The following is a 26,107-nucleotide window of genomic DNA, read 5'->3' on the forward strand; positions in this document are numbered from 1 at the left end:
GCGTCTGCAGTCTTCATTTTCACGTCAATGACAGACAGTCAATCAATCCATTGGGACTGTAAAGATTTTTGACTATGATTCTGTGAGAAGGAGCAAAACTCTTTGGTTTCTGTTTCAGTCCGCTTTCAGCATCAGTGGAGCTGGATGAGAGACGCTACTGTGGCAGCGCATTGAATGTGCAGCCTGTAACAATTATACAGCCTGGAAAGAGGAATTCACGGCAGGGAGGGTTTGTACATGCGTTTGTGTGCAGCTGAAGCTTTGGCCATGGAGAAACCAGAGGAATCTCGCCCCATGGAGAAACCATGGAAGTGTGGTGACTGCGGGAAAGGCTTCAGTGTCCCATCTGCCCTGGAAATTCATCAGCGCAGTCACACCAGGGAGAGGCCGTTCTCCTGCCCAGAGTGTGGGAAGGGATTTATCCGCTCTTCCCACCTGCTGGACCACCGCCGAGTCCACACTGGGGAGAGGCCCTTCTCCTGCTCTGATTGTGGGAAGGCCTTCAGCAAATCCTCTGACCTACTGAAGCACCAGCGGGTCCACACGGGGGAGAGGCCATTCAGTTGCCCCGAGTGCGGGAAGGCCTTTAGCGATTCCTCTGCCCTGCTGAGGCACCATTGGGTCCACACAGGCAAGAAGCCATTCCCTGCCCTGAATGTGGGAAGGGCTTCAGCAGTTCCTCCTCCCTGTGACACACCAGCGGGTCCACACTGGGGAGGGGCCGTTTGCCTGCCCTGAGTGTGGGAAGAATTTTCCCCAGTTCTCCCAACTGCTGACCCACCGGCGGGTCCATACCGGGGAGAAGCCATTCTCCTGCTCAGTGTGCGGGAAGGGCTTTGCGGTCTCCTCCAACCTCGTGGCCCACCGACGGGTCCACACGGGGGAAGAGGCCCTTCAGCTGTCGCGAGTGCGGGAGGGGTCTCAGCAATTCCTCCCACCTGCTGAGGCATCAGCAGGTCCACACTGGGGAGAAGCCGTTCTCCTGCCCAGAGTGGAAGAAACGCGTTAACCGCTCCTCCCACCTACTGACCCACCAGCGGGTCCACATGGGAGAGTGGCCGTTCTACTGTCCTGAGTGCAGGAAGGGCTTCAGCAAATCTTCTGCTCTGCTGACCCACCAGCGGGTCCATAGAGGGGAGAGGCCATTCAGCTGCCCAGAGTGCGAACAGGGCTTCAGCGATTCCTCAGACCTGCTGACCCACCGGCGGATCCACTCAGGGAGAGGCCATTCAGCTGCCCTGAGTGTGGCAAGAGGTTCACATTTTCCAGAAACTTGCGAAGACACCAGTGGGGGCACCAGTGCTCCCAACAATCGGATACTGCCAGTGACGCTACTGTGGACTAAACCTTGTGCCCCACTCTGACAATGGGTGCAGTGGGAAAGTTGGTGGGCTTTTAAAAGAATTTCTGGACTGCACACTGCCTCGCACCCCCAAGTGCAACTCTAAAGTGGCTCGGGGCAACATGGTGGCTCAGTGGTTAGCACAGCTGCCTCAGAGAGCCATGGACCCGGGTTTGAATCTACTGTTTGATTCTCCCGTGTCTGCATGGGTTTCCTCCGGGTGTTCTGGTTTTGCTCCCACAATACAAAGATGTACAAGTTAGGGTGAGTTGGACTAGCTAAATTGTTCATAGTGTTCAGGGATGTGCAAGTGTGGTGCAGTGGTCAGGGGTAAATGTCGACTGGTCAAAAGTGTGGTGCTGGAAAAGCATAGCAGGTCAGGCAGCATCTGAGGCGCAGGAGAATCGACGTTTTGGGCATAAGTCCTTCATCAGGATTCTCCTACTCTTCGGATGCTGCCTGATCTGCTGTGCTTTTCCAGCGCCACATTCTTGACTCTGATCTCCAGTATCTGCAGTCCTCACTTTCTCCAAGTAAATGTAAAGTAATAGGGTTAAGAGAATAAGTCTGGGTGAGTAACTCTACGGAGGGTTGGTGTTGCCTTGTTGGTCCAAAAGGCCTGTTTACATTCTGTAGGGATTCTGTGATTCCATAAACTTTGCTTCCAATGGGCGACACTATTCGGAGTCTGGGACTGCACGTTCCTAAGAATCCGCAGAAACCTAAGACCACAAGAGCACTGGAGCAGACATTAGGCCATTCAGCCCATTGAGTCTGCTCCACCATTTGTTAGAAACAAAAAATAATTGCAGTTGCTGGAATCTAAAGTCGGCAAGCAGGAGGCTGGGAGAACGCAGCAAGCCAGGTAGCATTAGGAGGTGAAGTTAGCATTTCGGGTATTAACCCTTCTTCAGGACTGAAGAAGGGTTCTTCCCAAAACATTGACTTCTGTATCAGAAACAATTTACCAGGATGTTGCCGGGGGTTGGAGGGTTTGAGCTGCAGGGAGAGGCTATTTGGCTGGGTGAGAGATTTAAAAGGGACGTAAGGGGCAATGTTTTCACGCAGAGGGTAGTGCATGTATGGAATGGGTTTCCAGAGAAAGTGGAGGCTGGTACAATTATACCATGAGAAGGCATCTGGTTTCGGACATGAACAGGAAGGGTTCAGAAAGATAATGGGCCAAATACTGACAAATGGAACCAAATTAATTTAGGATGTCTTGTCAGCATCGATGAGTTGGACCGAAGGGTCTGTTTCCGTGCTGTACATCCCTCCAAGTGATACTGTTTAAAAATGCCGAGTTGGACAAAATATCCCATTAAGTTCGACACAAACCCACAGCTGAAGACATCAGAAGTCACACAACACCAGCTTACAGACCAACAGGTTTATTTGAAATTACAAGCTTTAGGAGCATTGCTCCATCTTCAATGCTGATGCTTCATCACTTCACTGACAAAGGAGCAGTGCTCTGAAATCTCGTGAGTTTAAATAAACCTGTTGGATTCTAACCTGGTGCCGTTTGACTTCTGACCTTGTCCAGCCCAATCCAACACCAGCACTTCCACATCAGAGTTGACTAATGAGATTGGATTTTATTCAGTGTGATTAAGTGAGATGCTCATCTGAAAACTCAAAACTGTTGGAGAGACAAAGAGACACGAGTCAGTGCTACAGCACGGAGACAGGCCCATCGGCCCAAACTGGTCCATGCCGACCAAAATGTCCATCAACAGTAACCCCATTTCCCTGCACTTGGCCACTATCCTTCTAAGCCTTTCCTCTCCATGTGTTTGACCAAATGTCTTTTAAATGTTGTTAATGTACCTACCTCAACCACTTCCACTGGCAGCTCATTCCATACACAAACCACACTCTAAAATTTTTGCCCCACATATGTTTTCAATCACTCCCCTCTAACCAGGTTTGTATGCTCTGTTTGGAGATGTAGGAGTAAAACTTCACAATAAAAGATTAATACAGCCTTTATTCATGACTCATGATTAAACACACTTTCTCTATTTACAGCTGTAATTGAGAGGCTTCTCTGAATTAGTCGACATGTTTGTAACAAGTTGTGAAACATGAAAGGGTTCTGAAAAGATTTACAAAGATACTGCCAGGGTTGGAGGGTTTGAGCTGTTGCAAGAGGCTGAAATAGACTGGGGCTATTTTCCCTGGAGGGTCAGAGGCTGAGGGGTGACCTTACAGACTGTTTTGCTGTAGAAGTGTTTCAGAAAAAACAAATCTCAAACCTTTTTCCGATTGTTGCCTTTGCCAACATCTGTTGGCCATGAATGAAGTCCCTTAGCCCAGTCGAATCGGACCCTCTGCCTTTTACAACCCCTCTTGGGGAAAAAAAATCAAGATGACAATCTTCTTAAAGGAGTAACATCATCACAACAGAGAGCACACAAACAGAAACATTTCTATCACAAGGTTGTACAGTTAACAGGCCAAGATAATGACTTTTCAATTTAGCCAATCAATTTAAATCCGGTCCTTTGGCTACCAATATCTATTAAATTTAAATGTGATGGTTTTGACAACAGAGGACCAATCCTATTGTAAAAACTCAATATGGCATCAAGGGTATAAAAGAAGGGGACAGTTGGACAGAACCCCAGAGCTAACTCCCCATTGCTAGAGCTAAGAGTCCTCAGCACTAGAGAGAGACATCAGCTCTGACAGTCAGCTGTGAATGAGACAGCATAATTTACAAAAAAAACAGAAGAGCAGGAATTGTAGGAGGCATTCCTGACAAAAGATTCAATAGAAGGATGCTTAGAATATTCTGGAAGATGTAATCTGAGAGACTAATTTCTATTTCTTGTTGTTTTAGTGGGTCTTGTATTTATTGGAACAGCATATGACAAAAATCCTGTTTTATGCCAGAATCGTCAGTAGTTCGAAGGGATTTATTAGGCTTGTTAATAGTTTAGTTCAGTTGTTCACCATTCAAGTTGGATATGTAAATTGCTTTTTGTTGATTTTTAAAGTGTCAGGGATTTATTTTTGTTTTTAAGACTAGAGCAGATGACACCACTTTTCACACTAATTTTCCGATTATAGGGCAATGCGCTCCTCTTTTGGTGTTTCGGTTTGAGATCTCAGAGAGGGGAGGGGATTCAGCATTCGCTTTATAACAGTATTGATGTGCCGTCCTGCTGAATGCAAAGGAGTCATTATTAATCCCAGCCTCTCACTCTGATTGTGGTTGAATCGCTTTAATTTGAATACTGACTCAGAAACTGTACAGACAACCAACTGTTGAACCATAATTTACACTTTATTGTAGGTAGGAACCCAAATATAAAACCCCTCAAGTAAGCAAGTTCACCCTCACCCCCCAAATCTTGGCTATCACCCAAGTATGGCGGAATTTAACATTGTTTCTACCAACAGTGCCCATCTCTGGAAGTTTACAGGGGTTTGATGCAGTGTTGTTCTTCCAAGCACTGCAGCTGAAACGTTCTGGAGTTGAATTCTGGTGGAGTTCTGTCACTTTCAGATTTGTGGTGTAACGTTTCTTTAGATTCTAACACCATCTCCCCACACTTCTGGAGATCTCAGGTCTGTAGCTTATCTTCCTATCCTTGAGAGTTTTCCACCTGTTTGAAACAGCCTGTCCTGCAATTAACCCCTTTACGCCAAGGTAAAAACAATGACTGCAGATGCTGGAAACCAGAGTTGAGATTAGAGTGGTGCTGGAAAAGCACAGCAGTTCAGACAGCATTAAAGGAGCAGGAAAAATCGATGTTTCGGGCAAAAGCCCTTCATCAGGAATACAGGATTCCTGATGAAGGGCTTTTGCCCGAAATATCGATTTTCCTGCTTCCTGTATGCCCTTTACACCAAGGCCTTCCTTCTACAAGCAGAATTAATTGTCCTTTTGTCACACAGTTATTAAACACCATTATCTTATCTGTCCAAAGAAACAGCTCATTGTTTTGCCTCCTTCTTCCCAGCGATGGTTAATGTATGTTATTTGTTAACTCCCTTGTAGCAGTTTCTCATTGGCCCTTTCGTTTCTTGGTCCAGAAAGTGTTATTGCTGACTCATGAAGTTATCAAAATTCTGGAGTTTCCAGGACCACACCACATTCCTCTCTGCCTCCCCCAGGAATAACGATTGCTCCTGAGATACTCGCAGTTCCTGACATTCCTTGGTATCCCCAAATACAATCCACATGTCAGGAAATCACTAGTGCTGCCCTGACACCAGACAGTCACTGTTGGAACAGAAAGATTATGGGAAGAAAATACAGAAATCCGAAGTGCAAAGAGACTTGGGAGTTCAAGTCCAGGATTTTCTCAAAGTAAACTTGCAGGTTGAGTCAGTAGTTAGGAAGGCAAATGCAATGATGGCATTTATTTTGACAGGACTTGAATACAAAAGCAGGGATGTACTTCTGAGACTCTATAAGGCTCTGGTCAGGCCACATTTGCAGCATTGTGAGCAGTTTTGGGCCTCCTATTAGCAAGGATGTGTTGGCCCAGGAGGGTGTTCAGAGGAGGTTCACGAGAATGGTCCCAGGAATGAAACGTTTAACATATGAGAAACTTTTGAGGACTCTGGGACTATATGGAGTTTAGAAGGATGAGGGGGGTTACAATTGAAACCTACAAGATATTGAACGGCCTGGACAGAGTGGATGTTGGAAAGATGTTTCCATTGTTAGGACAAAGTAGGACCCGAGAGTACAGCCTTAAGAGGAAAAGGAAGACCCTTTAGTTGGGAGTTAAGGAAAACCTTCTTCAGTCAGAGAGTGGTGTTTCTATGGTATTCACAGCCACAGAAGTGCTGTGGAGGCCAGGTCATTGAGCATATTTAAGATGGAGACAGAAATGTTCTTGAGTATCAAGGGGATCAAGGGTTCCGGGATGAATGGGCTTGAGAAAGTTAACAGCCACGATTGAATGGTGGAGTCGACTCAATGGGATGAATGGCCTAATTTCAGCTCCTATGGTCTTATGATATGCTGATGTGTGGAGGGGTGATGAATGGGCAAAGAGATGAAGGGGGAGTAGAATTAAGGGGAAGCTGGATACAGCCACAAGGGAGAAAGAAATACAAGAACTGTACAATAAATGACAGAACTCTTAGGAACACTGGCATGCAGAGGGATCTGGAAGTGGAAACAGAGGTGGATATGGTGATCAAGAAGGCACATAGGACACTTGCCTTTCCTGGGTGTGAGAGTTGGCAAGTTACGTTACAGCTATTTATTTCAACCACATTTGGAATATTGTATGCAGTTCTGGTCACCACACTATCAGAAAGACGTGGATGCTCTGGGAGAGGGTGCTTTAGTCAAGGGCTAATGTTGCGTAATAGGAGTAGGTGAATAAGTCTGTGTCAGTTACTCTTCAGAGGGTCAGTGTGCACATGTTGCGCCGAATGGTCTTTTCCACACTAGGGATTCTATGTTACTCAGAGGTTTTTTTATTCTCCAGGGTGAAAAGATCAACAACAAAAGGGCACAGGTTCAAGGCAAGAGGAGGGCAGTCTACAGGAGAAGTGGAGGGGTAGGTTTTTCACACAGAGGGGTGATGGGTGGTGGAAGGAGGCATCTTAGTAACGTTTAAGGTGTATCTTGATAGACACATGAACGCGAGATGAACAGAAGGATAGAAACCGCCCATGGGCAATAAATAGCAGGTCCAAGTGAGGATTAAGAATTGGCACAGGCTTGACAGGGGTACCTAAACCAAATAAGAAGGGCTTGTGACTGTGTTGTATTGTACTGATACAGGTTTTCCGCACTATCCAAAAGTGGAGCGTTCCTATGAAACCTTTCATAAGGCAAAATAGAGTAAAGCGAAGAAGCAATGAACATTAATTCATTTATATCATATATACTCAAGTAATAGTCAAATTTTTGACTACTTTTTAAGGTTAAATTTAGGGGGTCGACTGTTACTTGGATACTACTTGAGGGGCTGAAATTCATGCCTGTCAAGATTCATACCGTGGAGAAAGTGAGGTCTGCAGATGCTGGAGATCAAAGTTGAAACTTTATTGCTGGAACAGCACAGCAGGTCAGGCAGCATCCAGGGAATTGGAGATTCGACGTTTCGGGCCCAGGCCCTTCTTCAGGAAGAAGAAGGGCCTGGGCCCGAAACGTCGAATCTCCTGTTCCCTGGATGCTGCCTGACCTGCTGTGCTGTTCCAGCAATAAAGATTCATACCGTATCATAAGCAGAAGCACAACTGATGAATAAAGCAAAAAAAAATTATGGTAATTCTGAAAACGGAGTGGAGCATACAGACAACGGACTGGAAGTCAGGAACAGAGCCGAACAACCGACAGACTGCAGAGCTGGAGTGGAACATGACGGCCATCACACTGTCTCACAAACATGGGTCTGTTGTCTATGAAGAACTAGGCTGAAAATGTGTTGCTGGAACAGCGCAGCAGGTCAGGCAGCATCCAGGGAACAGGAGAATCGACGTTTCGGGCATAAGACCTTCTTCAGGAATGAGGAAAGTGTGTCCAGCAGGCTAAGATAAAAGGTAGGGAGGAGGGACTTGGGGGAGGGGCGTTGGAAATGTGATAGGTGGAAAGAGGTCAAGGTGAGGGTGATAGGTCAGGACGAAGATTGCAGGTTAGGAAGGCGGTGCTGAGTTCGATGGATTTGACTGAGACAAGGTGGGGGGAGGGGAAATGAGGAAACTGGTGAAATCAGAGTTCATCCCTTGTGGTTGGAGGGTTCCTAGGCGGAAGATGAGGCGCTCTTCCTCCAACCGTCGTGTTGTTGTGGTCTGGCGATGGAGGAGTCCAAAGACCTGCATATCCTTGGTGGAGTGGGAGGGGGAGTTGAAATGTTGAGCCACAGGGTGGTTGGGTTGGTTGGTCCGGGTGTCCCAGAGGTGTTCTCTGAAACGCTCCGCAAGTGGGCGGCCTGTCTCCCCAATACAGAGGAGGCCACATCAGGTGCAAGAGGATGCAATAGATGATGTGTGTGGAGGTGCAGTTGAATTTGTGGCGGATATGGAAGTTTCCTTTGGGGCCTTGGAGGGAGGTGAGGGGTGAGGTGTGGGCGCAAGTCTTGCACCTCCTGCGGTTGCAGGGGAAGGTGCCGGGAGTGGAGGTTGGGTTGGTGGGGGGTGTGGATCTGACGAGGGAGGCACGGAGGGAGATGTCTTTACGGAATGCTGATAGGGGAGGGGAGGGGAATATATCCTTGGTAGTGGGGTTCGTTTGGAGGTGGCGGAAATGACGGCGGATGATACGCTATACATGGAGATTGGTGGGGTGGTAGGTGAGGACCAGTGGGGTTCTGTCCTAGTGGCGGTTGGAGGGGCGGGGCTCAAGGGCGGAGGAGCAGGAAGTGGAAGAGATGCGGTGGAGGGCATCGTCGACTACGTCTGGCGGGAAATTGTGGTCCTTGAAGAAAGAGGCCATCTGGGTTGTACGTTTTTGGAACTGGTCCTCCTGGGAGCAGATGCAGCGGAGACGAAGGAATTGGGAGAATGGGATGGCATTTTTACAGGGGGTAGGGTGGGAGGAGATGTAGTCCAGGTAGCTGTGGGAGTCGGTCGGTTTGTAGTAGATGTCCGTGTTGATTCGGTCGCCTGAGATAGAAATAGAAAGGTGGAGGAAGGGGAGGGAGGAATCTGAGACTGTACAGGTGAATTTGAGGTCGGGGTGGAAGGTGTTGGTGAAGTGGATGAACTGTTCAACCTCCTCGTGGAGGTTCTCCTATGAAGAACTAGGGTCGACTTTTACATGATCAGACTACTTTTCACAACACTTGCAAGAAAAAGAAATCAAACACGTCCAATTCGCCATGCATGGAGAACAGGAAATATACTAAAGGATTTTTTAAAAAAAAAGATTTCCAGCATTCATACACAACTATACATATGCACATGTCCATTTAAATACTGGGTAGGTTGATTCTTTGGAAGATGACAATCGCAAAGAAATGAAGCTCTTCAACAAAATGCTGGATTTGGTAGAAAGATTAATTAGTACCCCCACTCCCCTCCCTCCATCATATCACTGGGCAAGACAAAACCCCAGGATCTAAATAACATACCTGCACACACACACAATCCTACCCATTTTACGTGCAATTACCTCAAATCACATTTATAAAACATAACCATAGAGGTTTACACAGACTCTCGTACACAATATTGCCGGTGACATTCTACAGCGCTTAAAGTACTGCAAATCCCATGATGACAGTATTTCATTTCCAATGTGTTAAATAACATTGTATATTGTATAAAAAAAAGATATCTATACATTATACACAATTTAATATCGGAACAGTTCAGTCAGATGGTACAGCCTGCCCTCCTACATGGATTATAGAAGGTGTATGGAGGATTAGATGGTGATTCTAATAGAAATTTTGTTTGTTTTAGGAATGGGAGTGATTGTGGCTCCAGGCTAATGGCGATCCGCCTTATCCCCCGGGTTCCCCCTCAGCCCAGCCCGGTACCTGGTAGAGTGAAGCCGCGGGTAGCTCCAGGCTCACGGTCCAGCACAGCACCGAGTGCAGCCTCTCCTCCAGCTTGTGTTCCGCCGGACTTTACCCCCCGCCGCTGCCGCCGCTCCTCCACCCCCCCCCCGCCGCCGAAGAAGCCGCGGGCGCCGGCTCTCTCTCCTCCACCGCCGACATTTTTAATTTGTTTTCTCGTTCACCCGGTAACCGTCACCTCCCCCTTCCCGGGCCCCGGGAATTATACACAAATAAACAATAAACCCCATCGGGGACTGTCTCCTTTTCTTCACAACTTTTGTTTGAAAAGTTCCGACTTTAATTTGAAATGTATTTTAAAGGTATTTTCTGAGGTAAACGATGCCTGTCTGCCCCCCTCCCTCCGTCAGAAACCGCCCGCTGAGTCGATGAGAAAACCGCAGCCTCGCGCCGCCATCTTTGTTTTTCTTCTTCTTTCTGTCTCCTCCTTCTGTGACGCGCGTCATCCACGCTCCGCCCAATCAGAGCGCACCTTACTCCACCTGACCAATGGCGACCGGCGCCGGTTGTTACTGACAGAGTTTGTGTCCAATTGCCAATTTGGGAGAAAAAAGGCGGGAGTCACAATTTTCTTTTCCCTGTGCCTGTACATCTCATTCCTGTTGCCTGTCTCTGCCGCAGGGGAGGGAGAATCGCAAACGAGAGGGCACAGGTTTAGGGTGGAGAGGGGAAAGATTTAAAAGGAACCCAAGGATTTTAAAAACAAAGTGTGGAAGTTAATTCGCCTCAAGAAAAGCCCCCTCTTCCGACCTGAACAAAATAGATTGTTCACAGCCTATTACTCACGAAACAAGAAGGATGTTGTGAAACTTAAAAGAGTTCAGAAATTATTTAGAAGAATGTTGCTCGGGTTGGAGGGTTTGAGCTACAGGGAGAGGCTGAATTGGCTGGGGCTATTTTCCCCAGAGCATTGGAGGCTGAGGGGTGACCTTATGGAGGTTTCTGAGATCTTGACAGGTATGGATATGAGAAAAAGATAAGGTGTTCCCTGGGGCGGGGGAGGCCAGTACAAGAGGGCATTAGGTTTTGGGTGAAAGGGGAAAGATTTAAAACGGCCCCATGGGACAACTTTTTCAAATACAGGTTGGTGTTGAACTGAATGAGCTGCCAGGAAAAATGGTGGAGGCTGGTACAAATACAAAATTTAAAAGGCATCTGGATAGGTACATGAATAGGACGTTTTAGAGGGATATGGACAAAGTGCTGGCAAATGGGACGAGATTAATTTAGGCTATCTGGTCGGCACATACCGAAGGATTGTTTTTTGTGCTCTACAACTCAATGGTTCTATTTCCACAGAGCCAGAACCAATTTCAAAAGGCTGGGAAGAGGCCATTCGCCCCTTACACACTGTCCTCAATTGTGGCCTAACTGAGCATATTTCAATTCTTAGTGCTATGTAATGAGACAGACTTTATTAAAAATCTTAAAGCAAATGAGCACTTAGGAGGCAGCGATTATAATATGGTGGAGATCAGTGTGCAGTTTGAAAGAGAGAAGACAAAATTAGATGTAATGGTGTTACAGTTAAATAAAGGGCAATAAGAGAGGAACTGTCAAAAATTGACTGGAAGCAGAGCCTAGTGGGGAAGACAGTAAAGCAACAATGGCAGGAATTTCTGGGTGTAATTGAGGACATAGTACAGAGGTCCATCCCCCAAAAAAGAAAGATTATCGGGCAGGGTGGGGGGGGGGGGGGGGGGGGGTGGAAGAAGCCTGCCATGGCTGACAAAGGAAGTCAGGAAATGTATCAACGAAAAAGAGAGCCTATAAAGTGGCCAAGACCACTGGGAAATCAGAAGCTTGGGAAGACTACAAAAACAAACAGAAGATAACAAAGAGAAATAGGAAGGAGAGGATCAAATATGAAGGTAAGCGGACCAGTAATGTTAGAAATGATAGTAAAAGGTTTTTGCAATACACAAGAAACAAACAAGAGGCAAAAGTAGAAATTGGGCTGCTCCAAATTGATGCAGGAAGGTTAGTGATGGGAGATAAGAAAATAGCTGAAGAACTTAATAAATACTTTGTGTCAGTTTTCACAGTGGAAGACATGAGTAATAGCCTAACAAGTAAGGAGAGTTAAGGGGCAGAGTTCAGTATGGTAGCCATTACAAAAAAGAAAGTGCTAGAAAAGCTAATAGGTCTAAAAATTGAGAAATCTCCTGGCCCTGATGGTTACAGCCTACCGTTCTGAGGGAGGTGGTTGAAGAATTAGCAGAGATGTTGGTTGTAATCTTTCAAAGATCACTGGAGTCAGGGAAAGTCCTAGATGATTGGAAAATCACTGTTGTAAGTCCTTTGTTGAAGAAAGGATCAAGACAAAAGCTGGAAAATTATAGGCCGATTAGCCTAACCTCAATTGTCGATAAAATTCTAAAATCTCTCTTTAAGGATGAGATTTCTAAATTCTTGGAAGTGCATGGTTGGATTAAAATAAGTCAGCATGGATTTAGTAAGGGGAGGTCGTGCCTGACAAACTTGAAGAGTTAACAAGTAGGTGAGACTTGGGAAACCCAGAGGATGTTATCTACCTAGATTTCCAAAAGGCCTTTGATAAGGTGCCTCATAGGAGGCTGCTGAGTAAAGTGAGGGTCCATGGTATTCGAGTTGAGCTACTGGCATGGATTGAGGATAGGTTGCCTGAGAGAAGGCAGAGAGTTGGGATAAAAGGTTCTTTTTCGGAATGGCAGCTGGTGACAAGTGGTGTCCCGCAGGGCTCAGTGTTGGGGCTACAGCTGTTCACTTTAGATGTTAATGATCTGGATAAAGGGACTGGGGGCATTCCCACGAAGTTCGCTGATGATACAAAGTTAGGCAGACAGGCAGGTAGTTCTGAGGAGGTGGGGAGGCTGCAGAAAGATTTGGACAGTTTAGGAGTGTGGTCCAGGAAATGGCTGTTGAAATTCAATGTAAGCAAATGTGAGGTCTTGCACTTCGGAAAAAAGAATATAGCATGGACTATTTTCTAAACAGTGAGAAACTTCGTAAAGCCAAAGTACAAAGGGATCTGGGATTGCTAGTCCAGGATTCTCTAAAGGTTGACTTGCAGGTAGAGTCCGTGCTAAAGAAAGCAAATATAATGTTGTAATTTATCTCAAGAGAGTTGGAATGTAAAAACAGCGATGTACTACTGAGACTTTATAAAGCTCTGGTTAGGCTCCATTTAGAATACTGTGTCCAATTTTGGGCCCTACACCTCAGTAAGGACATAGTGGCACTGGAGTGTGTCCAGCAGAGATTCACGCGATGATCGCTGGTATCATAGGCCTAACAGACGATGAATTATATTCATTAGAGTTTAGAAGGTTGAGGGGAGATCTAATAGAAACTTACAAGATAGTGCATGGCTTAAAAAGCGTGGATGCTGGTAAGTTTTTTTCCATTAGGCAGGGAGACTAGGACCCATGGGCACAGCCTGATAATTAGAGGGGGTCAATTTAGAATGGAAATGAGGAGACACTTCTTCAGCCAGAGAGCGGTGGGCCTGTGGAATTCATTGCCATGGAGCGCAGTGGAGACATTAAATGTCTTCAAGGCAGAGATTGATAAATTCTTGGTATCGCAAGGAATCTTGGTATCTCTATGGGGAGAGTATGGTAAGTGGAGTTGAAATGCCCGTCAGCCATGATTAAATGGCGGAGTGGACTTATGACCTTACTTCCACTCCTATGTCTTATGGTCCTAAGGAAGAGCTCTTTGCTATTCACTTTACCACCACTCCTAATGATTTTATAGATCTTAGTAAGGTCACCCCTCAACCCCCTACACTCCAATGAAGACAGTCCCAACCTTTCCTTATAACTCAAAACCTCCAGTCCTGGCAACATCCTGGTAAATCTTTACGGAATCCTCTAATAGTATTCTTCCTATCACAGAGCCACCAAAACTGTACTCAGTACCCAGAAAGTGGCCTCACCAACATCCTGTACAACGTCAATGTGATGTCCCAACTTCTGTACTCAATGGGGTGGACAGTGAAGGGAATGGTGCGAAATGCCTTCTTTACCACCTGTCTACCAGTGATGCAACTTTCAAAGAACTATATACCTGAACCCCCTAACTCCTCCCCCACCCCCGTTGCCACCGCCAAAGTGTCTCTGTTCTGCAACACGACCCAGAGACCTACCATTATATGTACATAGCAATGCTGAAAATTCCTGCATTCTTCGCCTGAAGCCCACTGAAGACGTTACCCAGTAGATAACAAAACGTCTGGAAATGAACCTTGCAGCTCAGCAAGCAAACCTACATCCAAAACCTCAACCTGAGCTACAAATCTTCTCAAAACTAACTATGTCCAGCCCTTCCTTGTTTTGCAAAATGCAACCTCTCACTTTTATTCATACATCTCTCATAGACACACACACATACACCCCACAACACACTCAGGCTTAAACTCCATCACACACACACTTCACTCTTACGCACGCACTCAAACACAAACTCACATATACACACACACACACACACAAAACTCTATGGAGTCAATTTGTATTGGCAGAATTATATTTGCAGATACTTTCAATTTTGCTCAAAAAGCACACAATCTGCAAGCAGTCAATCCATGCAATATTTTATAAATTCCTACTTTGGAAATAGAACCAGTCTGATTCAAGATTGGAATACTGACAGACTCGAACCTCACATCTTTAATGCATTGTCTGAGTTGAGATGTCACTTTTTTTTTTACAAAACATTAAATCATCTCAAGAACTTTAAAGATGTTCTGGGATTTACATATTAATGAACCAAAACCTGCAACCCATTCTAAAAGATGAAAGACATAACAACAATCTAGGTTTGTTTAATATATCCTATCAGTCGCATGACACTGTGATCTTTTGCAAAACAATCGGTGTATTATTCCCCGGCCAACAGCTATCTGATGAAGGAGCAGCACTCTGAAAGCTAGTGCTTCCAAATAAACCTGTTGGATTATAACCTGGTGTTGTGTGATTTTTAACTTTATCTACCCCAGTCCAACACCGGCACCTCCACACCGTTTCCAGTGAACACAGCCCACATCTCCCGCTGCTGCCAGTAAACTATACAATGCTGATGAAACGGTGCAGTACCTGCACTTCTGAAAAATTTACAACTTCTAACGATACTAGCTACTCATTCAATGCTCCATCTGATACGTGACGTTGGAAACTTAGTGCAGGAGGCTGAAATGAAATGAGCAACTTTAAACCAAAAACCTCTTGGAGCTCAAAGCCTTCAATGAGAGTCTGAGCCCGGTGATAAGTTCAGGTAACCTTTATTGTGACCCAACGTTGTTACAGCTTCAGATCCCCCCCCCCCCCCCAGCAAAAAGGTGTAGAAAAAGTAGCTGCTTTTTAAATAGCTTAAGGTCAAAGCGTGCACCCCCACCCCACACCACCTCACCTTCTTTACAATGGTCACCACCGAGTTGTCAGTTTGTAATTGGATCCTTGGTACAGCCTTAACTGTAGGAAGTATTGCCTCATTCAGCAATTTCAACCCATACCCTGTAAACAAGTAAGTCTTTCCCCACTCAATGACCGGTGGCAGTGGTGGGCAATGAAGAGTCAACCATGCTGTTATGGGTCTGGAGTTACATGTAGGCCAGACCGGGTAAAGGATGCAGCTGGGACGACTGAGTGAATCCTTCCCCACAACAGCAGTTTCCTTTCCTAAAAAGGGATGTGAGTGAATCAGATGGGAGATGTCCTCCAAACAATCATTTCTTCATTAGGTTCTGAACTCCAGATTTCTGACCAAAATCCAATTCCACCATCTGCCACGGCGGGATTCAAACCTGGCAGTCCCTGGAATTGGGTTGATAGTCCAGTCAATAAGGCAATTGGCTATCCCTCCTTTATTCCCTCTGCGATGGCACATGAACTCGCTGGTGCCTCCGCAGATGGGAAGCATTTGTAAAGCCCTTCTCACACTGAGAGCAGGTGAACTGCCTCTCCCCAGTGTGCACCTGCCGGTGGGCCAGCAGGATGGAGGAATTGCTGAAGGCCTTCCCACACTCAGTACAGAAGAACGGCCTCTCTCCGGTGTGCCCCTGCCTGTGGGCCAGCAGGGTGGAGGCCTGGGTAAAGCCCTTCCCACACTCAACACAGCTGAAGGGCTTCTCCCCTGTGTGGACCCGCTGGTGCCTCACCAGGTCAGAGGCATAGCTGAAGCCTTTTCCGCACTCGGGGCAGGTGAATGGCCTCTCCCCAGTATGACTGCGCTGATGAGTCTCCAGGATAGAAGGGACACGGAAGCCTTTTCCGCAGTCGCCTCACTTCCACGGTTTCTGCACGGGGCGGGATCCATTGGGTTTCTCCATGGCCGAAGTTTCAGCTGCACACAAACACATGTACAGCCCCTCCCTGCCGTGAATTCCTCTTTCTAGCCCGTATAACTGCTTCAGGTTCCACAATCAGTGCGCTGCAACAGTAGGGTCTCTCATCCAGTCCCATTGATGCTGAAGATGTGTTCCAACAGGAACCAAAAGGCTTTGCTCCTTCTCAGAATCACAGTCAAAAATTGTTGCAGTCCTGATGGATTGAGTGACTGTCAGACATTGATGTCGAAGTGAGGACTGCAGAAGCTGGAGAATCAGAGTTGAACAATGCGGCGCTGGAAAAGTACAACAGGTCAGGCAGCATCCGAGGAGCAGGAAAGTTGATGTTTCGGGCATCAGCCCTTCATCTGTTGATTTTGAAACTTCCGTCTTCAGATCATCAAATGCTTTGTAAAAAGAAAGAGATTACAAAAGTCATGACTGTCAGTGCAAGGTAGAAATTCAGAACAAGCAATTCTACTTTCTGTAGAACATTCTTTTCTTTTGTTATTCCACACTGAAAATTGAAAGCACCATCCCACTCTCTCTCTCTCCCCCTCTGTTCTCACACCGCTCGAACTAATTCAGGATCTTACAGGGGCAGAACAGCAAAAACTTCAAGCCTGACATCTCTCTGAATTTTGGATAACTCCACTGCTGAGAGTGAGCAGGTCTGATTTTGGGAAGCTCAAAAAAATAGTGTCAGTTCAGGGTGAACCTGCAATGCAAGTTCTTGAGGAACAACCAGACATGAAGTGGTTAACATCCCTGGAAAGGAGAGAGCAAAATGAGACATCAAAGGCGTTAACACCGACACCAGGGAGAAACTGAACATACAGATGTGGCAAGCCAGAATCAGAGATATACTGCATGGAAACAGTCCAACTCGTCGATGCCAACCAGATATTCTAAATTAATCTAGACCCATTTGCCAGCATTTGGCCCATATCCCTCTAAACCCTTCCATTTTATATTTCCATCCAGATGCCTTTCAAATGTCATAATTGTACAAGCATCCACCATTTCCTCTGGCAGCTCATTCCTTACACGCACCACTCTCTTAATGAAAGAGTGAATTTAGCACAGTGAATCCATCTTACCCATAGTGCCCAGGGGTGTGTAGGTTAAGTTAGCACGGCCAATCCATGCTAACATGCACATCTCTGGGCGCTATGGATAAGTTAGCACAGCCAATCCACCCTAACCTGCACATCCCTCGACGATATGGGTAACTGAATACTGATATGGAAATGTGTTGCTGGAGAAGCGCAGCAGGTCAGGCAGCATCTAGGGAACAGGAGAATCGACGTTTCGGGCATTAGCCCTTCTTCAGGATACTGAATACTGCCAATCCACCTGAATCCATCCAAAACAGAACACTATGGGTCATTTAACTTGGTGAATCCACCCCAACCTGGACAAAGTTACATATAACACAATACCAGGTTACAGTCCAACAAGTTTATTTCGAAGCACCAGCTTTCGAAGTGCTGCGTTCAGTTGGTTGTGGAGTACAAGATCATAAGACACAGAATTTATGAAAAAACATGACAGTGTCCTGCCACTGAAATTATATACTGAACAAACCTGGATTGTTAAGTCTTTCATCTTTTAGAATGGGTTGCAGGTATCAATAATATGCAAGTCCCAGAACTTCCTGTCAGGCTCCTTCTCGAGATAACTTAAGGTTTTATAAGAAAAGGTGACATCTCAGCTCAGATAATGCATGAAAGGAATGAGGTCAGAGTCTGTCTGTATCCCAATCTTGAGTCAGCCCGCTTCGATTTGCAAAGTGAAATTTACAAAATATTACATGTATTGGCTGCCTGCATTGACTGCCAGCACATTGTGCATTTAGAGTTATACAGTCATAGATGGACAGCATGGAAACAGACCCTTCAGTCCAACTCATCCATGACGACCAGATATCCCAACCCAATCAAGTCCCACCTGCCAGCAACTTGCCCATATCCCTCCAAACTCTTCCTATTCATATGCCCATCCAGACCAGCCTCCACCACTTCCTCTGGCGGCTCATTCCATACACATACCACCCCCTGAGTGAAGAAGTTGCCTCTTCGGTCCCTTTCACCCTAAACCTATGCCCTCTAGTTTTGGACTTCCCCACCCCAGGGGAAAGACTTTCTCCATTTATCCTATCCAAGCCCCTCATGATTTTATAAATCTCTGTAAGATCACCCCTTAGCCTCTGACGCTCCAGGGAAAACAGCCCAAGCCTATTCAACCTCTCCCTATAGCTCAAATCTTCCAATCCGAGCAACATCCTTGTAAATCATTTCTGAACCCTTTCAAGTTTCACAATATCTTTCCGATAGGAAGGAGACCAGAATTGCACGTAATATTCCAACAGTGGCCCAACCAATGTCCTGTGCAGCCGCAACATGACCTCCCAATTCCTGTACTCAATACTCTGACCATTAAAGGAAAGCAGACCAAATGCCTTCTTCACTATCCAATCACTATCCTATTCTTCACTACCTGCGACTCCACTTTCAAGGAGCTATGAAACTGCACTCCAAGACCTCTTTGTTCAGCAAAACTCTCTAGGACCTTACCATTAAGTGTATAAGTACTGCTAAGATTTGCTTTCCCAAAATGCAGCACCTCACATTTATCTGAATTAAACTCCATCTGCCACTTCTCAGCCCATTGGCCATCTGATCAAGATCTCGTTGTAATCTGAGGTAACCTTCTTCGCTGTCCACTATACCTCCAATTTTAGTGTCATCAGCAAACTTATAACTATACCTCTTATGCTCACATCCAAATCATTTATATAATGATGAAAAGTAGTGGACCCAGCACAGATCCTTGTGGCACTCCACTGGTCACAGGCCTCCTGTCAGAAAAACAACCCTCCACCACCACCACCACCACCTTCTACCTTTGAGCCAGTTCTGTATCCAAGTGGCAAGTTCTCCCTGTATTCCATGAGATCTAACCTTGCTCACCAGTCTCCCATGAGGGACCTTGTCGAACACCTTACTGAAGTCCATATAGATCACATCTATTCTCTGCTCTCATCAGTTCCCTTCATTAGTTCTTCAAAAAAACTCATTCAAGTTTGTGAGACATGATTTCCCACACGTAAAGCCACGTTGACTATTCATAATCAGTCCTTGCCTTTCCAATCTTGTCCCTCAGTTGGATTCCCTCCAACAACACCGACGTCTGGCTCACTGGTCTATAGTTCCGTGGCTTGTCTTTACCACCTTTCTTTAACAGTGGCACAACGTTAATCAACCTCCAGTCTTCCGACACCTCACCTGTGACTATCAATGATACAAATATCTCAGCAAGAGCCCCAGCAATCACTTCTCTAGATTCCCACAGAGTTCTAGGTTATACTTGATCAGGTCCTGGGGATTTATCCACTTCTATTCATTTCATGGCATCCAGCACTTGCTCCTCTGTAATATGGACATTTTTCAAGATGTCACCATCTATTTCCCTACATTCTATATCTTCCATGTCCTTTTCCACAGTAAACTCTGATGCAAAATACCCGTTTAGTATCTCCCCCATCTCCAGCGGTTTCACACAAAGGCCACCTTGCTGATCTTTGAGGGGCCCTATTCTCTCCATACTTAATGTATTTGTAAAAACCCTTTGGATTCTCCTTAACTCTAGTTGCCAAAGCTATCTCATGTCCCCTGTTTTCCCCTCAGATTTCTCTCTTAAGTATACTCCTACTGCCTTTATACTGTCAGGCTTGACTCGATCTATCCTGTCTATACCTGACATTTGCTTCCTTCATTTTCTGAACCAAACCCTCAATTTCTCCAGTCATCCAGCATTCCCTGTACCTACCAGCCTTTCCTTTCACCCTAACAAGAATATACTTTCTCTGGACTCTAGTTATCACAATTCTGAAGGCTTCCCATTTTCCAGCCGTCCCTTTACCTGCAAACATTGGCGCACAATCAGCTTTTGAAAGTTCTTGCCTAATACCGTCAAATTTGTCCTTCCTCCAATTTAGAATTTTTGAGCAAAATAGAATGTATCTGCAAATGTAATGATGCAAATACAAATTCATCCCCATGGAGAGTGTGGTTCTATGTGTGTAATAGAGAAACCCTGTTTCCATGCTGTATATCTATATGTCTATTTGATAACAGATGCTTTATTTCTGTTGGTGCAAGTATGATTGTAAATCAGAGCTGGATATTAATAGTTAGATGTAAGGGAGAGAGAATTCCTCAGGTAGAGCACTATCAGAATCCTGGGAGACCCCTACTTCAGATTTACTTGGACTGGTTGACAGTCTGGGAGGTTATGGATTGGGTCTCGATTGAGTAAATGTTTTATTTTTCCCAAACATGTAAAAGGGGGTGTTAAAGCTTCAGCAGAGCTGAGAACAGACCAACATCTTACTCTGTGGGAACAGGAAGATCAACGAGGACAGAGAAATCCGGACACGAAATCCAAGCTGACACCAGACTACCCTGTGATCAGTGCTTTGATGAGCAGCACCAACCCTCTACCTTTACTGACCTTCCCATTTGACTACCCCCTCGATATTCAGGATCCAGTCCTTGCCATCCTGAAGCCATGTCCCTGTAAGGAGTCTCAGATCATAATTATTCTCTTCGATGTGTTCAGTCAATTCATTCACTTCTGTTACAATGCAGCTCACATTCAGTTTTTAGTTTCAGTTTTTGTGATCTTCTGAATCCAGTTTTCATTGCTGGTATATTTACTCTCCTTGTCCCTATCATTCTCTGATGTTCATTTCCGCATCATGACATTGCTCACCAGCCTTGATTTGGATTGGCCAGGCTAAATTGCCCATAGTGTCCAGGGATGTGCAGGTTAGTTAGGTTAGCCTTGGGAAATGCAGGGTTATAGGTTCATAGTAATAGAAGCAGGAGTCAGCCATTTGGCCCGTCCTGCCTACTCTGCCATTCATTAAGATTATGGCTGATCTATCCATCATCTCAGCTCCTCCTCCCTGCAGTGTCCCAACTATACTTAATTCCCCAATTATGCAGAAGCCTATCTAATTGTGTCTTGAATATACTTAACGAAGCTGCCTTCTCTGCTTCCTTGGGCAGAGACTTCCATAGTTTCACTACTCTCCAGGAAACGCAGTTCCTCCTCCTCTCTGTCCTAAATCTACTTCCCCTAATCTTGGGGCCTAGTCTAATCTGAGGAGAATGTGAGGTCTGCAGATGCTGGAGATCAGAGCTGAAAATGTGTTGCTGGAAAAGCGCAGCAGGTCAGGCAACATCCAGGGAACAGGAGAATCGACGTTTCGGGCATAAGCCCTTCATCAGGAAAGTTCCTGAAGGTTCCTGAAGAAGGGCTTATGCCCGAAACGTCGATTCTCCTGTTCCCTGGATGCTGCCTGACCTGCTGCGCTTTTCCAGCAACACATTTTCAGCCTAGTCTCATCTACCAGCAGAAATGACTGGATAGGGTAGGGCTTCATCCCCACAGTGCAATGAATTCCCACTTTTCACCAAATCCCAGATGTACTTACTCACTCACTCATTCAGTTGCTGTCTCACAAATGAAAGATTTCATTGTAACTTCTTCTGCTCTGAGTAAGGGCAAAACATTTTTGAAAGCTGCTTTGAAAGTCCAGTCTTCACAACAACACTTCTGCTTTCACTGAAGATGATTAAAGTCATACAGCACAGAAACAGACCCTTTGACCCAACTCATCCATGCCAACTATATATCACAAACTAATCTAGTCCCATTTGCTAGCAAGTGACTCATCCCTCTGAATCCTTCCTGTTCAAGTACCCATCCAGTAGCTTTTAAATGTTGTCATTGTACCAGCCTCCCCACTTCCTCTGGCAGTTCATTCCATACACGTTCCACCCTCTGTCTGAAAATATGTTGCCCCTCAGGTCACTTTCCCTACTCACCTTTAGTTCTGGACTCCCCTACTATGGAGAAAAGACCTTGGGTATTCACCCTATCCATGCCCCTTATAAACTTCTTTAAAGGTTACCACTCAGCCTCTGATGCTCCAAAGAAAATATCTCCCTGGCCGATTCAGCCTCTTCCTGCAGCTCAAACCCTCCAAATCTGGCAACAGCCTTCTAAATATTTTCTGACCCCTCTCAAAGTTTCATAACATCTTTCCTACATCAGAGAGACCAGAATTCCAAAAGTGGCCTAACCAATGTCCTGTACAGCCGCAAAATGATCTCCCAGTTCCTATACTGAATGCTCTGGCCAATAAAGGAAAGCATACCAAACACCTTGTTCACTATACTGTCTGTGTAAGACTCCACATTCAAGGAATTATGAACCTGCACTCCAAGGTCTCTTTGTTCTGCGACATACCCCCTAACTGTGTCAGTCCTGCCTGGATTGCTGGACCAAAATGCAACATCTCATATTTCTCTGAATTAAACCCCATCTGCTACTCCTTGGCCCATCCAATCACTTCTAATTTATGCTAAACTCTCTTTCCTCTGTTATTCCCTAGAAGCTGAAAATCTCTGTCCCACATACTCTCCCTCCATTCTCTCATTGCTGAACCTAATCCCTGCTGTACCTCATCCTGAAGGGTCTGTTTCATGCTGATTAACAGGCCCACACTCAGGGGATCTAATGGAAACATACAGAATACTGAATGGCCTGGACAGAGTAGACTTTCAGAGGATGTTTCCATTGGTAGGAGAGACTAGGACCTGAGGCACAGCCTTCGAGTAAAGGGAAGGCGTTTTAGAACGCAGATAAGGAGATACTTCTTCAGTGAAAGAGTGGTGAATCTATGGAATTCATTTCTACAGAAGGTTGTAGAGGCCAGGTCACTGAGGATATTTAAGACTGAGGTAGATAGGTTCCTGAGTATCATGGGGATGGAGAGTTCCAGGGAGAGCGCGGGAGAATGGGGTTGAGAAACCTATCAGCCACGATTGAATGGTATGAACAGACCTGATGGGCTGAGTGGCCTAATCTCTGCTCCTATGTCTTATGGTCTCTTGCTGTCCTGGCCACAGTGAGAGAATTGGGAGCAGGAGTTGGCCATTTGATCTTTCGAGCCTGCACAAGCATTGAACAGATCATAACTGAATATGGATCGACTTACATCTAGGTGAATAGGCTGGAACTTTTTCACTGGAACATAGGAGGTTGAGAGGTGACCTTACTGAGGTTTATAAAATCACGAGGGGCATAGATGAGGTCAATATCAGCTGCTGTTTCAAAAATAGGGAGCAATCTTTTTAAGGTGAGAGGAGAAAAAATTTAAAAAGACATGAGGAGCACATTTTTCATTTCAGAGAGTGGAGTGTGTGGCAAATGAATGTCGTAGTGAATGCAGGTACAGTAACAACATTTAAAATAAATTTGAATAAGTGCACAAATAGAAAAGTTTCAGAAGGATATGGGCCAAACATTGGCAGGTGGGACTAGTTTAGTTTGTGAATATAGTCAGCATGGACTAGTTGGACTGAAGGGTCTGTTTCTGTGCTGTATGACTCTGTAACTGTTCTATACTGATCTTAAAACCATTTTCTTGCCTTCCCCCAAAACCATCCACTTCTTTGTTCATCAAAGTCAAATGAACTCAGCCTTAAATACATTCAATGACCTGCCTAACTGCTGAAAGACATCCACACTTCTGAACTCAATTCCTCTTGCTAATATACCACTTGCTTTGCTCATTGCTTGCTGCACCTGTCTGACAACTGGCAGTAACTGGTTTCGAAGGACGCTGAGGCCCCTTTGTCCATCCACACATCTTTCGTGATGAAGAGCTCGTGCCCGAAACATCGACTCTCCTCCTCAGTTGCTGCCTTACCTGCTGTGGTTTGCCAGCGCCACACTTTTCAACTCTGATCTCCAGCATCTCACTTTCGCCACATCTCAATATATCACTACATAAACAATGCACCTCCTTTCTGCTTTTTATTTTACATGCATCAAATGCTATACCTTCACATTGTGGCACTGCGTTTGCAAAGTGAGACACAGACCTGGATCAACTGTCCCCTCCCTCGATTCACTCTTTCCTTTCAGTTGCTACAAATCAATAATTGAACCCCAGAATGAAAAGAAAATGGAAAACGTGTTGACAAAAACACTATTATACTCACAAATTTTAGACAGAGGAAGGAATTTATAGTCTGGGGTGAGGTTTAATCTTCATTCAGTGACAAAAGAGCAGCATCAGCGGCTTCAGAGCTCACGGTCCAACTTCCGCATTTCGACAACTGCCGACTCTGATTGGCAGGAGCACCAGACTCCTTCGGATCCTCCAAGATTCTCCATTGGTTCATGAAAAGGAGCTCGTGCGCCTTTTCTGCGGACACCCAGGAGTATGCGCAGTACTTTGCTGACACCGGCAGCCATGCGCAGTGCTTACTGACACCGTGGAGCATGCTCAGTATGCTCTGTCACGATGCTGGAGTTACTGACAATTTTTAGAGTTAAAAATCACAAAACATCTGGTTATAGTCCATCAGGCTTATTTGGAAGCACGGTTTTTCGAGCGCTGCTCCTTCATCAGGCGGTTGTGGAGTATAACATGGTAACAAAAAATTTATGATCTGATCTTATACTCCGCAACCGCCTGATGAAGGAGCCACGCTCCGAAAGTTGAATGTTTCTAAAGAAGCCGATTGGACTGTAACCTGGTGTTGTGTGATTTTTAGCTTTGTACACCCCAGTCCAACACGGGCACCTCCAGATCATGACAACTTTTAAGTGTCCAAATACGAATATGAGAGAAAAATGCCAACGCCATTTTTTTTCTGCCGAAATGTTTTTTTTCCCCTATGCCTCGACATTTTATTCCTTTTGCATTTTGTCTGGCTGCTCAACGTTCCTGTCTTTACCCCAGGGTAGAGGTATTCCAAAACTAGAGGGTATAGGTTTCGGGTGAGGAGAAAAGATTTGAAGAGATTCAAAATAATCGGCATAGAACATTCACCCCCTACAGGGCCACTGCAGATGCTGGAGATTAGGGTCCAGAGTGTGTGCTGAAAAAGCACAGCAGGTCAGGCAGCGTGCGAGGAGCAGGAGAATCGACGTTTCCGGCAAAACCCTTCATCAGGAAATAGCTACCTGGAATTGCAGAGCTGTAGCATAATTAGATTATATTACAGTGTGGAAACAGGCCCTTCGGCCCAACAAGTCCACACCGACCCGCCGAAGCGAAACCCACCCATACCCCTACATTTACCCCTTACCTAACACTACGGGCAATTTAGTATGGCCAATTCACCTGACCCTGCACATCTTTGGACTGTGGGAGGAAACCGGAGCACCCGGAGGAAACCCTCACAGACACGGGGAGAACGTGCAAACTCCACACAGTCAGTCGCCTGAGGCGGGAATTGAACCCAGGTCTGGCGCTGTGAGTCGAGTGGGTCTGCATGGGATGCTGTTGGGAAGGTCGGTGTGAATGGCCTGTAGGGATGATATGATTCCACTGCCTTAGCCACGCGTATATTGAGAAATGATTGCCCCTAATCTGCTGTGGGAGGACTGGGTTCGTTCGTGGTACACTGATACGAGTTCTGGGGAAGATAGGATTGTGCTGTCTCTCTCTTCACACTCTGCCCCCCCCGTCCATTTTCTCCCCACCCACTGCTCCCTGCCCATTCTCTCTCCTCACACTGCACCCCCATTCTCTCCCCATAACCCTCTGAACCCCAGTCCTTCTCTACCCCCCAACTTCTGTCCCTCTCTCCATTTCTCTCCCTTCTCCACCCCCACCAGCGCCACTCCCCGTCCTTTCTGGTGCCTCAGCCCTCTTTGATCGCTGTATCAAGTCCTTTTAAGGAGAGAGAGATAATGGGTGGTGACGATTCTACCTGGGAAACAGGGTGTGCGAGAAATGACTGATTTTTAAAATTGAGAATAGCTAAAATCATATATTCAGAAACGTTGTTAAAGTCTGGAAGAATGTTCTTTGTTAAAAAAAAAACTGTAGAAATCTTTCTGAAACTTGCATTAATATATGCACAGTTA

At 45.7% G+C, this 26,107-nt stretch overlaps 1 protein-coding gene across 1 annotated transcript in view; it reads left to right on the top strand.

Annotated features, from left to right (window-relative positions):
* The first annotated feature begins 294 nt into the window (after positions 1-294).
* Positions 295-26,107, top strand: part of LOC148143194 (uncharacterized) — a 67,602-nt gene continuing 41,789 nt past the window's right edge. Inside the window, 2 exon segments of the mRNA XM_087975785.1 lie at positions 295-621; positions 701-889. Coding sequence (XP_087831911.1) covers positions 295-621; positions 701-889 — 516 coding nt within the window.

Source organism: Chiloscyllium plagiosum, unplaced genomic scaffold (genome assembly GCF_037043375.1).
Source record: "Chiloscyllium plagiosum isolate Xiang-an unplaced genomic scaffold, Cpla_swu_hap1 HiC_scaffold_27, whole genome shotgun sequence".
In the NCBI taxonomy this organism is placed as follows: Eukaryota; Metazoa; Chordata; class Chondrichthyes; order Orectolobiformes; family Hemiscylliidae; genus Chiloscyllium; species Chiloscyllium plagiosum.